The 14,290-nt window shown below is 41.7% G+C and overlaps 1 protein-coding gene across 1 annotated transcript in view; it reads left to right on the top strand.

Annotated features, from left to right (window-relative positions):
* SH3BGRL2 (SH3 domain binding glutamate rich protein like 2) overlaps positions 1–14,290 on the top strand; it is a 92,085-nt gene that overhangs the window by 73,326 nt on the left and 4,469 nt on the right. Inside the window, exon 5 of the mRNA XM_062187227.1 lies at positions 12,288–12,368. Within this exon, the coding sequence (XP_062043211.1) occupies positions 12,288–12,368 (81 nt within the window). The remainder of the gene's footprint in view (positions 1–12,287; positions 12,369–14,290) is intronic.

A 14,290-nucleotide genomic window follows, 5' to 3' on the forward strand; every position in this document is an offset into this window, starting at 1 on the left:
GTGGAGGTAAACCAAACAACAGACTGTGAGTGAAGAATGGTGTCTGTATTTTTAAGGGTTGAGGGAAAAAATTAAAACTAAGCAGAAATGAAAACAAAAAGAATGCACTCGGGAGGCAACAGGTGATGGCTCAAGTACTTGAGTCCCTGCCATACTTGTGAGAAACTTGGATGGAATTCTTGGCCACTGGCTTCGGGTTGGCCCAGCCGTGGCTATTGCAAACACTGGGAGTAAACCAGTGGGTGGAAGATCTATCTCCTCATCAACCTACCTTTCAAATAAATAAAAATAAACAATTTTTTAAAAATAGCTCAATTCAGCTGTGCATAATTACACTTTCTCTAATTCAGATTCTTGGTTGTTGTTCCCTTTACTGCTGTTATGACATTTCTCACATAGAATTTTTTTCTTTGATGTCTTTGCTTTCAATTGTCTCCAAGTTTTGTATGTGTACCCTCAGCATGCTCTGAGACCAATTTATCTCAGTATCAGGTGCTCAATAGAATGCTAAAAGCGGAGTATCTCTAGTGAACATTGGCTATAAAAAGGGGTGAATTCCTACACAGGTGCCAACCCCTTCTGTTGGGTTTTGTCTTGTCAAGGTTCTGAGCATTTGTGATTATGTTTTGAAGTCTGTTAGACCAAACTATGCTGCACTCCCATTTTATTAACAAAGGTTAAAGTCAAATTTGTCAACCTTTTAAACTTTTACAACAAAATCTGCTTGGGAAACCATCTCTATTAGAAGTTTCACCTAGCCTGCAGCCTGAATTTTTGTAGGATGCTTTTTATCTGAATTTGAAAATCTGTTCCAAGGCCTTCTGTCTAAAAGATCGGTCATCTAATCAAAGAGAGCCTTCTCCATCAGACATTTTACTGTAAATAAATGGCTGTGGCCTCCTCCCCTTTACCAGGAAAGAAAAGTAGAGTAGTAGGGAAGGAGTGACACAAATTCTTCCTTGTCTCTGATTTCTGATCAGCTCTTTGCCCAGAGCATAATAATTTAATTAGATGGTCTTTGCCATTTTATCTCTTCTGGATAATCACAGTTTTTACTCATCTGTCTGTAAATGTTTAATCTCCCGTTTTCACCGTACTGTGATGTTTGCCTCCATGTTCTGCAGTCATGAATCCGTGATATGTGACTTTCATGAAAATGATGGCCTGTGCCATGAATGCTGAAAGCCTCCCTCACCCAGGCCGTTGGAGGCCACCTCAATCGTGTATTTAGCAGGATAGCTCAACCAACATGCAAACGGATGCTTTTCCTTCTGGGAACATTCTTCTTTCTTTCTGAATGTATACAGTTCAGGTTGGTGAGAAGAGAGCAGAGCTGTTAAGACAGTGAGGCCTTGTTACTCTCAGTGTTCAGACAACAAAGCCCGTTTGTAGGGGTCAGAGGGAAAGTTGGTTTTGCTGTGCCCTGCATCTGTGGCCTCCATTTTCCCATGAAGTTCTGCTCTGTCAGTTACTATGTGTTTCATATATTAATATCTGAATTCCTTGATTGTAAACCTTGGACAGTATTTATAGTTTTCTTTGGAAGATGAAGGAAAACTTGACAAAGGTTTTCTCATTCTGCCTCCCATTTTGTTATATGAACACAGATACAATATTGTTATAATTTGTCACATTCTCTTCTGTAACTGTACCCATTATATAAATATATTTTTATAATCATATAAATACTGTTTCCTACACAACTGTTTGGTAGTGTGAGCAGCCTTAGGGGAGGGCATTTAATCCTCTGTTACTAAATGCCTGTGGCTTAAAGGAGAATGACACAATGTCAGTATCCAAGGGAGTCTCTCACTTTCTGTTTTTAAGATTTATTTTTTATTTGAAAGTCAGTGTTAGAGAGGGAAACAAAGAGAGATCTTCCATCTACTGGTTCACTCCTCAGTGGCCTCAACAGCCAGTAGGGCTGGGCCAGGCCAAAGCTAGGAGCAAAGAGCTTCTTCAAGGTCTCCCATGTGGGTACAGGGCCCAAGGACTTGGGCCGTCTTTCACTGCTTTCCCAGGCACATTAGCAGGGAGCTGGATTGAAAGTAGAGCACCTGGAACTCAAATGGCACCCATATGGGATGCCAGTGTCACAACTGGTGGCTTAACCCACTGAGCCCCAACACTAGACCTCTAAGGGAGTCTTTTAGTAGATTTTAAAAGATTTATTTATTTGAGAGACACAGCAACTGAGAGAAGGCGATAACAGAGACAAAGAGAGATCTTCTGTCTACTGGTACACTCTCCAAATGGCCACAACAGGCAGGTGTGGGCCAGGCTGAAGCCAGGAGTCAATAGCTTCTTCTGGGTCTCCCACATGAATGGCTAGTGCCCAAGTTCTTAGACCATCTTAGGCTGCCTTCCAGGCACATGAACAGGAAGATGGATCAAAAGTGCAGTAACAGGACTTGAGCCAACACTCTGATACGAGCTGTTGTCAGAAGTAGCAGCTTAACCTGTTGTGCCATGACGCCATCCCCTCTTAATAATTTTAACCTCTTTTTCACTCCAACTCAACACTTGTCTGGCAAAGATCAGAGGGACATACCTTTTCTTTCTTAACATTTGTTTTTATTTGCTTGGGCTACCATCTGAAAACAAATTGTTAACATGATGTGCCTACCTGGTAAACTTTCTAAATGCTTTAACTTTTTAATCTTTATTTAGCCTTCATTCTTTTTTTTTTTTTTTTTTGACAGTGTTAGTGAGGGAGAGAGACAGAGAGAAAGGTCTTCCTTCTGTTGGTTCACCCCCAAAATGGTCACTACGGCTGGAGCTATGCCTATCCGAAGTCAGGAGCCAAGTGCTTCTACCTGGTCTCCCATGTGGGTACAGGGGCCCAAGCACTTGGGCCATCCTCCACTGCCCTCCCAGCCACAGCAGAGAGCTGGACTGGAAAAGGAGCAACTGGGACTAGAATCCGGCACCCATATGGGATGCTGGCATTGCAGGTGGAGGATTAACCACGTGAGCCATGGCGCCGGCCCCAGCCTTCATTCTTAGTGAATAATTTCATTGTACATAAAGTTCTTGGTTTGCAATCATGTTCCCTTAGGAAGCCCTGCTCCATATTCATGGTATTGATTGGAAGACTTCATAACTGCTGGATTAGGTTCTTAAAAGTCGTTTTATTTCCCTCTTGGAAAAGTTTTAGGGTATACTTGGGGTTCTGGAATTTCATCAGTGTGTGCTTTTAGTTTTTAATTCAGCCTGCTGAACAACTGGTAGGACTTTTCCTTTTGGTATAGTCTTTTTGAACTTAATTTAAAAAAAAATTTTTTTTTTCATTTTATTTGAAAGGGAGAGAGAGAGAGAGAGAGAAATGGAGAGACATCTTCCATCCACTGGTTCACTCCCCAAATGCCTGTAACAACCAGTGCTAGACCAGGCCAAAGCCAGGTTCTCAGAATTCAGTCCATATCTCTTGTGTGGGTGGCAAGGACCTACTAGTACCTGAACCATCAACAGCTGTCTCCCAGGGTGTGCATTCCAGGAAGTTGGAATCAAGCCTTGAACATGGACCCTCAGATATGGGATGCAGGTGTTAGAAGCTGTATCCCAACTGCTGTGCCAAGCATCTGCCCCATGTTGAGACTTTTCAGTTTGCAAACTATTATCTTTTTTACTTTGGAAGAAATTCTATTGTTTCTTAGATTTTAAAGAGATGTTTCCTGCCTTGTATTGTTTCCCTTTTTCAACTGCAGGAATTTTTTTCTTGGATGAAATTTTGCCCTTATGTTCCAACTGTCAGTACTCTTAATTTATCTAATAATTTTCATCTTTTAGTCTTGATGCTCTGCCTTCTGAAAGCATTCTTAACTTTTATCTTCAATAGCTAACTTGATTTTTAGCCCTATGCCATTCTGTTATTCAATCTGTTTATCAAATTTTAAATTTTGCAGTCAAATTTAATTTTCAGGAGCCCTTTGTTGTTGATATACCCCTTTAAAAATAGTGGCTTGGGGGCCGGTGCTGTGGTGTAGCAGGTAAAGCCACTGCCTGAAGTGCCGGCATCCCATATGGGTGCCAGTTCGAGTCCCAGTTGCTCCATTTCCAATCCAGCTCTCTGCTATGGCCTGGGAAAGCAGTAGAAGAAGGCCCAAGTCCTTGGGCCCCTGCAACCGCATGGGATACCCGGAAGAAGCTCCTGGCTCCTGGCTTTGGATTGGTCCAGCTCCTGCCATTACAGCCAGCTGGGGAGTGAACCAGTGGATGGAAGACCTCTCTCTCTCTCTCTCTCTGTCTCTCTAACTCTCTTTGCCTTTCAAATAAATAAATAAATCTTAAAAAAAAAATAGTGACGATTCTTGTATGGTGAATGCACCATCTTCTTTAATCTTCCCTAGGATATTAGCTGAAAGCATTATAAAAAGCTCGTGTTCTCGGAGCCGGCACCGTGGCTCACTTGATTAATCTTCCGCCTGCGGCGCCAGCATCCCATATGGGCACTGGGTTCTAGTCCTGGTTGCTCCTCTTCTAGTCCAGCTCTCTGCTGTGGCCCGGGAGGGCAGTGGAGGATGGCCCAGATGCTTGGGCCCCTGCACCCGCATGGGAGAGCAGGAGGAAGCACCTGGTTCCTGGCTTCGGATCGGCATAGTTCTGGCCGTAGTGACCATTTGGGGATGAACCAACAGAAGGAAGACCTTTCTCTCTGTCTCTCTCACTGTCTAGAACTCTACCTGTCAAATAAATAATATATATATATATATATATATATATATATATAAAGCTTGTGTTCTGTAATTCATCACCATGTTCTCTAGCCTCTAGCAGCAGTTCTGGATGTTGGTTCCTCCCTCTCTCTCTCTTTTCTCTCTCTCTCTCTCTCTCTCTCTCTCAGAGGCCAGCATGTGTTCTCCCTGAATTTGCACAGATCCATCTCCGTTGGAGTGGGGCCGCTAAATCAGACTGAGTAAGCTGGTGAGTGGCAGAGAGAGGTGGCTAGAACCCCTCAGCGTGTTGCTCAGGCAGCAAGGGTAGGATGTGTCTTCCAGGATAAACCTTTCCATTTCTGCCTTCTGTGCTGTGGGATGCAGAGTGACCACGGTCTCTGCTCGCCTCTCTCAGGCCACTGCAGTCTCCCCAGCAGTTCTCAGGGGGCAGTCAGAAGGTGTCCCAGAGCACTTCTTGGGTGCCCTGGGCATCGGGAGAAATACCTCCTTAGCCATCGTAAGTGCTTTCTTTCGTAGTTGGAGGTGCACCCTCGCTGCCTGCTCCAGACCGTTCTTGGTCATTGTCTATGGGGCTTCCTGGGGAAGAATTGCTCTTCTCTTGTTCTGCGCTGTGGTTTCCCCTGCTGTTTTCTCTAGTGGCCCAGTTCTATTTGCTTTATACATTCTGGATATTTCCTAAGATTCTGTTGTCAATCCGCTATCCTAGGGTTGACACAAAATTGTGTTCTCCTCCAATTTCAGTTGGTGCTTGGGTTAGAGAAGAGGCAGGTGTATTTGCTTACTCACCCGTCTTGAACCGATATGGTTAGAAGTATTACACAGGATTTAGACATTGGAAATCCTCAGCTTTGGGCTTGCTCATATTTTTGGTGGTTTGCCATAAAAATCGCTGAATGAAACTGTTAGAGAACTACATTTTATCTCTTACCAGGACTGGAATTGTCAGCTATATATTTTTTCTGCATCAAGATTTCATGAAATAGAATATAGCATTGACGATCCTTTTTCCTGAAATGAAGAGATTCTGCTCAGAGGCTACCCTCAGGCTTGAAAGAAACTCAGCAAAAGGAGCCTCCGTTCATTTTAAGCAAAGCAGCAGCAACTTCTGTTGTCTTATTTTTTAAAAATGTTCTTTTCTTACTTAGACTCATTTAGAACTGATGGCTGCCACCATTCCCTTATTGACCACGTCCTGTTTTTGTTCCCTGCACCCGTTGTTTGCGTGTGCCCTTGGCATGTGGAAATATATGGGTCTGTCACTTAACTGTCATCAGCGGAACCACGGGAAGCAACGCAGCTTTCCAGAGCGGCTGCTGTGGGCTTTCCTGACTGTTCTCTCAGGGAACACTAAGAGGGCAAAGGACTTTCAGGTCTTTGTTTCCAGTGCTTGCTTATCCATAACTGTGTAATCCAAGTGCACAGACAGTGTCCTGAAGCACACTTGGTGGAAGAATGAGACTATTGTTAACTCTATCAGTTGAGATTTTACCATGAGCTTATGAATGTCTTTTGACACTGGTTTCTCAATGTCTTTGACATTGGTTTTCACTTGAACATAAATCAAAATATAGATGACGGAAGACCTGTTTTTTTCTTTCCCTTTAAGAAAACCCAGCTGTTTAGCTTGCTTATCCTTAATAAAATTGCCCTGCACCCGATGGGAGACCAGGAGAAGCACCTGGCTCCTGCCTTCGGATCAGCGTGGTATGCCGGCCGCAGTGCGCCGGCTGCGGTGGCCATTGGAGGGTGAACCAACGGCAAAGGAAGACCTTTCTCTCTGTCTCTCTCTCTCACTGTCCACTCTGCCTGTAAAAAAAAAAAAATCATAACATATAGATACAAGTTCCCATAATGAGGAAGGGAGCTCAGGAATTTATACAGTTCAGAAATGTTTCCTTTTGTAAGCAATTGGCATTAGAAACAAAATGAATTCTTCATCCTTGGTCTTAAATGTAGAACAATCACAAGCTCTGAAGCTGAAGTTCTATCTTGAATGTGGCCGGTGGGTTTATCTCCTTCTGCAAAGCCAGTTACCTGTCGTTGTGTCCCGTAGCCGCAGGTGGTTGACGGCCTGGTCATTGGGAAGGCTTGTCATTGGGAAGCCCTGTCCTGCGTAAGAATTCAGCATGCCTTTTTGGAAACCTTAAGTGAGTTTAATAACTATGTAGGAAACCTAATACATTTTTTAAAATACGTTAGCCTGATAGTGAAACAAATTTGGTGAGAAAGCAGTTTTTGTCTCTTATTGGAGAATATCAAAGGATATCATAGAAAAAAATTAAATCTTAACAGGATGTGATTTTTAAATTCCTAGTACAATATTACTCTTAATTATTTTATGTCACACAGTTTACTCTGAAAGGACTGATTAACTATCAAGAGGTCCAGATTGTAAATTGTCAGTTCTGCTCCTTCCCTAAACAAGACAAATAGACTAGTTTAACCTCTTGCATGCTTTAGGATTGATTAGGTCACTTAAAAGCTTTTTATGTCAGAAAGTAAATTTTTTACACATTTTTTTAGCCGTTTACTTATTCATTTTTATGTATTTGAAAGGCACAACCACAGAGAGCCAGAGAGAGAGAGAGAGATCTTCCACCCACTGGTTCACTCCCCAAATCCGTGCAACAGCCAGGGCTAAGCCAGGCCAGAGCCAGGAGCCAGGAATTCCACTTGGTTTTCCCACATGGGTGTCAGGAACTGGAGTACTTGAGCCATCACAAGGCATCATCTGCTGCCACACAGGTGCCTTAGCACAAAGCTGCATTGCAATCAGAAGTAGGACTGGATCTCCAGCACTCTGTGCATGTGAGCATCCTAAGTGGTGACTTGACTTACTGTGCCACAACACCTTCTCCTGCACAATTTTTAAATATATTTTTTAAAGATTTATTCATTTATTTGAAAGGCAGAGTTACAGAGAGGCAAAGGCAGAGAAGGAAAGGTGTTACATCTGCTGGTTCACTCCCCAAATGTCTGCAACAGCTGAAGCTGGGTTGGCTGATCTGAAGCCAGGATCCAGGAGCTTCTTCCAGGTCTCCCATGCAGGTGCGAGGGTCCAAGGACTTGGGACATCTTTCATTGCTTTCCCAGGACATAGCAGAGAGCTGGATGGGAAGTGGGACACCCGGAACTTGAACTGTCGCCCATATGGAATGCTGGCACAGCAGGCAGCAGCTTTACCTGCTATGCCACAGCGCCAGCCCCCCTACACAATTTTTAAAACCATTAAATCATAGAGTAGAAATAGGATTAACTCAAGCTAGCACAATATTGCCTAAAATATGGCATGTCAGTCCTTAGCAAACACAACTTACCTACTCACTTGACAGATATTATTGGTTACCTGGTATGTGTCAGGCATTTATCTAATATTAACTTTTTAAGAATTATTTCCTGTAAGTCATTTATCACTAGGCAGGAGGTAATTATAACTACTTCAAGTGAAAATTTCTCGATTGTTGATTAGATCCAATTCAGTATTCAGGTAAGAAGCCCCCTGGCTATAATGATATGTATGTAAGGTATTGAGTTAAAGGCCTATACAATGGAAATAATGCTGATTATTTTTATGACAGAAATACTGATAGAAATTTTCCTTTACATATATAAGAAATTCCATTCTGAGATTTTTGAATATCTGACACATCTAAAACTTATAAGAAAAGTTAGTTCACTGTGGTTAATGGATTATTGATAATGTTACATAGTTTTTCTACATGAATGTATTTGTATAGGTGTTTTATACAGATGAAAGTTGCACACTTTATTTCTAGTTTTGTGATTTAGGGAATTGTGATCATTTTGAAAGTAAGGTTTTTAATATAAACACTGAAACTTGAAATAGAGACATTAAGTCTCTTTGCAACTTGCCTTTTGCTGTTTTGAATGCACAACGTTTTTATGTTACCACTTTGAATTTTTTTTTTTTTTTAATTTGAGAGGCAAAGAGAAAGTTCCAATATGCTGGTTTACTCCTTAATGTCTGTGATGGTGTGGACTAACTGGAGGCCAAAGCCAGTAGCCACGGGCACAGTCCAGTTCTTCCCTTTGAGTACCAGGGACCCAGTTATTTGAGAAATCACCTGTATTTGCATTTGCTGGTAGCTGGAGTTAGGAGCTGGAGCAGGCATCAAACCCAAGCAACCTGATATGAGACATGGGCTTCTTAACCGTTAGACAAACACCTGCCCCTACTTCATTCTTTAGAAAATAGAATCAGTACATTTATAGAGATTGAATGAGGCATTTCTTCTCCCATTTTTTATTTCTGCATTGACCACTGACAGCAAGACTTCTAATCGAGTAGAGACAGGTGGCACACTTTTGAAACTCAAGAACAGGGATAATATTTTGATGACTAAATTTCTAACCCTCAGTGTGTTTGTCTATTAATGTCTCTTCCGTTCCCTGTTCAGTTAAAGAGGAGAGAGGCAAACTCTCGGATAGGTATCTGTAGTCACAGGATACCTCCGTTGGATGTTTTACCTGGATTCGCTGATGGTCCATGTAACAGCAGTTCCACTGGAATCTCCATTACTTCTTAGAATTCTGGAGTTCAGGGGTCTCTGGTAGTTTCTGATACAGACAAGAAGAAAGTCAGAGGAGGGTAAATGAGTGGATCCAGGTTGTCTAACTTAGTAGGCTGCTGGGCATTGCAACCAGAGTTAGCTGAGCACACAGCCCACTCAGTTTCCCAGAAAGGAATCCGTGAACCTAACAGTGGTGGTACCGATGGAAGAGTAAGACTTACCTTCTCCTCAAACTTGAGGAGTTTCTCAGCTGGCCCATATAGAGCCTTGAGCACCACATGAAGGATTTTAGTCTGTGTTGCACAAGCAATGAGAAGTCTCAAAGCAAAGGACTTAAGTGGATCAAGACAGTACCAGTTTGCATTTCAAACACCAGTCTGTCTTCACTTGAGAGAATGAGTACAAATAGGTATAATTCAAAAAGTGCTGCATTAGGGTGATGGAGACAGATGCAGACACAGGGAGAGGCTTAACAGATACATAAAATCGTGGCAGAGGGAAGAAAGGAGTCCTGCGGGTCCTTGGTTTTTGACATTTTAGAATCTTTTAAATGGCAGTGCTGTTTTCTGAGAGGCCCATGGTGGAAGATCGTGAATTGTGGTTTAGATCATTATGTTTAAGAATCTGTCAGTAGACTGTGGCATAGCAGGGTAAGATGCTTTCTGCAGCACCAACATCCCATATGGGTGCTGGTTTATGTCCTGGCTGCTCTACTTCTAGTCCAGCTCCCTGCATTTTAATGTGCCTGGGAAAGCAGTGGAAGATGGCCCAAGTCCTTGGGCTTCTGCACCCACATGGGAGACCGGATGAAGCTTCTGGCTCCTGGCTGCAGCCTCTCCTGGCCCTGGCTCTTGCAGCCATTTGGGGAGTGAAGCAGCAGATGGAAGATATCTCTCTCTCTCTCTGTCTCTTCTCTCTCTCTCATAAAAGAGTTCAGAGCTAGACATGTGATTTTTAATTAGAATGAGATTCCCTAGTGGTAGAATTTAGGCTGAGCAGAGGCAGAATGTGTATAATTTTCATGTGGTGGGTATACATAAGAATAGAATAAAATCTAGCTTTAGTTTAGCCCTCTGCCTCATCTTACTATAAATAACAACCAATTGTCAGGTAGTGAGAATATGTTTCAATACCATTATTTTTTGACCATGGATTAGTGAAATATTACTCAACTCTTTGGAAATAGATTTGTGATAAAAAGTGTAACAACATTTTCAGTCCATGTGCATTTGCCTTCATTATGTATCAAACCTAGACTGTTTCATCTATGACATAGTTAGGATCATATTTTCTCTTCTATGATTACAAGTTTTCTTTTTGTTGTTGTTGTTGTTTTTTGTTGTTGTTGTTTTGACAGGCAGAGTGGACAGTGAGAGAGAGATAGGGAGAAAGGTCTTCCTTTACCGTTGGTTCACCCTCCAATGGCCACTGCAGCCGGCGCACTGCGCTAATTCGAAGCCAGGAGCCAGGTGCTTCTCCTGGTCTCCCACGGGGGTGCAGGGCCCAAGCACTAGGGCCATCCTCCACTGCACTCCCTGGCCACAGCAGAGAGCTGGCCTGGAAGAGGGGCAACTGGGACAGAGTCCAGCGCCCCGACCAGGACTAGAACCCGGTGTGTCGGCGCTGCAGGTGGAGGATTAGCCTATTGAGCTGCGGCGCCAGCCTACAACGTTTCTTATAAATTCCATGACATCTGTAACATCCTAGAAGCACCAGGAAACCTCCCAGCTGCCCAGTTGATGTCCCATTCAGTTTCTCAAACTTACCATGTTGAAACGCAGCTCCAGCCTTCCCTCGGGTCTGCTTTTCCCTCAGATCAGAAAGCCGAGACCCACTCTCTCCCCCACATTCTTTCTCCACTGCTATCGCTCTCGTCCAGGCTGCCTGCAGCTCTGAGCTGGATTGCCAGGTGCCCCGCCCTCTCGCTGAACCATTCTCCACACAGTGATTTAGATATCTTCGTGAAGAAACTGGATCATTTTGCTTCCTTGCTCAGAGTACTTGGCGAGAAGCAAATCTCTAGTCTACAACTTGTTAGCTCCTTTGGATTTCTAGACTGCTTTCAGAAGTCCTTGTGGTGCCATTGACTTGGCTTAATAATGAGTCTTAGGAATTCTGTGGCTCTGGCCTATGGGCTGCCCTGGACCTGATTTCCTCTTGAGCAGGAAGCATCAGAGAATAACAAAAGGATGAATTTCAAGGGCCCAACTGCCAGTTCTCCCACTTACTGGCTGTCAAACTCTGTGCTCTGAGTCGGTATCCAATTTGGTGGGCTATGGTAGAAATTAAATGGCACAGTCCACCAAGCACAGAGCAAGCGCTAAAAATGACCATGATAATTGTCTGCTTACAGTATTTATCTTTAGGAAAAAGTTGTCAAATTACCACATGTTAAGACTGCTTTATATCAACCTAGAAGCGATAGAGTGTGATATAGGCAAACCTTTGAAAAGAAATAATTGATGAACATATTGACCAAAATTCCCTGCTGGCTTTTCTTGTGAAAATAGGGAGAGAAAAATGGTTCTGTGTCTGAGGCGAAGATAAGTGTTATAGAGAATATAGTTTCCTCTCGTTTTTATTTGATCTTTTTATTCTCTCTGAAGACACCGTCTCAAAGAATGTGAAAAACTTCAAAAGCAGAATAGAAGCACTCACATTGACACATGGAGACCTTTACGACTTTCTGTTTACCCAAGGATTTTTTTTTAAAGCCCTAGATAACAGAATATCAAGACTGGAATTGGAAACCAGCCTTCCTTATTGTCAACTTAGACTGAAATCCTAGGTCGGAGTCATTCCACATGGATAAATGTTTGGCACTTGGGGAAAAAGGAGTATATTCCTGTTTCATTGCTGTTGTCAAGTGTTTTACATTTTAATCTTATACCGGGCTTTCATCACACTCAAAGCAGCTTTTAGGCTCTCACTGATTAAATCCATCAGATGTGTGTAGCTCTTTACTCGCCTGCACAGAGAGAGTGCATTTTCTTTCATTTACAGACCTTGTCAAAAGCACCAAATATGAAGATAATTGTTTTTGTTTATTGCTTTTATTTTTCTCTCTCATTTTTCCTAGGATTATGACAGTTTTTTTGAATCAAAGGAAAGCAACACAGTGTTTTCATTCTTAGGCCTGAAACCACGGTTGGCATCAAAGGTAAGTAAATCTTTTTTTTTGTTCTTGTTTTAGAATTCATCCTTCTTGAATTGCTTTTAGGGATTGAGATTGAAGGTGTTAGAGAAATGCAGGTAGTCACCTAAATTTTCAGTTTTTGCTAAATGCATTAGTTTGAGACAATCCAGTTTTAAAACACACAAAGAAGCCTATTATTTTTTTCCTTTCTAGTTGTCAATTGTTGCCATAAATCAGAGTGCTAATGTATACCCCACTATTCCAAGGAGAATTTAAAAAAAAAAGCAGTGGGTACTTTCTATTTAAAGTTGCAAATTTACATCACAGTCAGCCTTCTATTCTGGTGGGTTCAGCCTCATAAATTCAACTAACAATTGTTCCTAAACAATAGTATAACAACTATTTATACAGAGCATATGTTATCTTAGGTGTTATGTAATCTATAGTGATCTAAAATGTACAGGAGGATTGCACAGGTTATATACAAACCTTGTGCCATTTTATTTGAAGGACCTGAGCATCCACAGATTTTGGTACCCATTGGGGTTCCAGGAACCAGCCCTTCACAGACACTGAAGGTTGGCCACACTTTATATTTTTTGAAATAGCAGATTAAAAGCCTTGTCTGAAAGGTCTTCTGTTTAATTTATTAACATTAGAGAGGAGATGGTCTACAGTAACAGATGGTCTACCTTGGAAAAATAAGCTGCAATTCCTAAACCAATCAAAATATTTTAAAGACCATTTTATTAAGTTACATGGCTTTTGCAAAACTTAAGGATCTAAGCTTTACTCATGTTTTATCTCTAGAAATGATGAATGTGATCACAACTTTATTAAGCACATGGATTCACTTCCTTTTTTTAGTTTTATTTAAGTTATACAAGTTTCATGCATTTCATATAAACAGATTTAGGAACATAGTGATACCTCTCACCCTACCCTCCCTTACATTTCAACCCTTCAAAACATTTATATATGAAGTAGGGCAATATATTGAAATTTTCTCTTTTTAAAAAACCTTTATTTTCTGGTTATAAAAGTAGCTGAGGCTCACTTAAAAAATTGGGACAATACGAAAAATATGAAGTAGAAAATAAAAATTACTGAGAGCTGGCTTTATTGGCATTTTGCATATTCTTTTGCAATCTGTCTATACATGGTAATTGAGGTTTTGACTATATTCCAGTTGGAGACCAGATTCTAAAGTGGCTATTTTTAACACAATTGAAATGAAAGTACATTGCTGGGATCTTCGGTATCTGTAATAAGTCTTTTTAGGCTACCCAGGATTTGTACCATCTCTGGAATACCTGCGGGGAAAAGACAGAGGCCATGAATGATGTAAACTGTACACCAGCCCCTGCAGTGCACAGCTGAGGTTGTTTGTACATCAGTCAGTCCACAGATGGTTGTGGGTGGTTTTTATGCACATGTTTAAGCAGAGGCAAAACCCACACATACAATATTTAAAGGTTCTTAGAGCTATTCTTGCAGAGTGGGACATTTGAATACTTGTTGGGAAACTGGAGTATTTTTATAACATTTTTTCATCCAAAGACATTCAACAACCCAGATTTATCTTCAAAGAAATGAAAAAAATGGAGTAAGGGTCATCTGGTGGGTACATAAATCCCAGTGGGCTTCATTGTCTATGCAAAAACTTTTTAAAAATGACATGTGTTTGCCATCTTTGTTCTTATTTCCCCCAGAGATATAGATTCCATTGAGACTTGGTGGCTGACATTTTTATTCTCAAAAAAATCCATTAAAATCTGTAAAGTGTACATTCCCACATAGTTTGTGGTCATCACATTAATGTTGGTCCTGGTACCCTTGAACTTGACTTGATTTCAGTAGCCCATTCCAAAAGCAATGTGAGCCCTAGGTGGCTTCCGTGCCCATTCAGCCCACTGTTGTCAGGTGCCTGAGTCAGCCACCCTTGG

This window comes from Lepus europaeus, chromosome 3 (genome assembly GCF_033115175.1).
Source record: "Lepus europaeus isolate LE1 chromosome 3, mLepTim1.pri, whole genome shotgun sequence".
Classification (NCBI taxonomy): domain Eukaryota; kingdom Metazoa; phylum Chordata; class Mammalia; order Lagomorpha; family Leporidae; genus Lepus; species Lepus europaeus.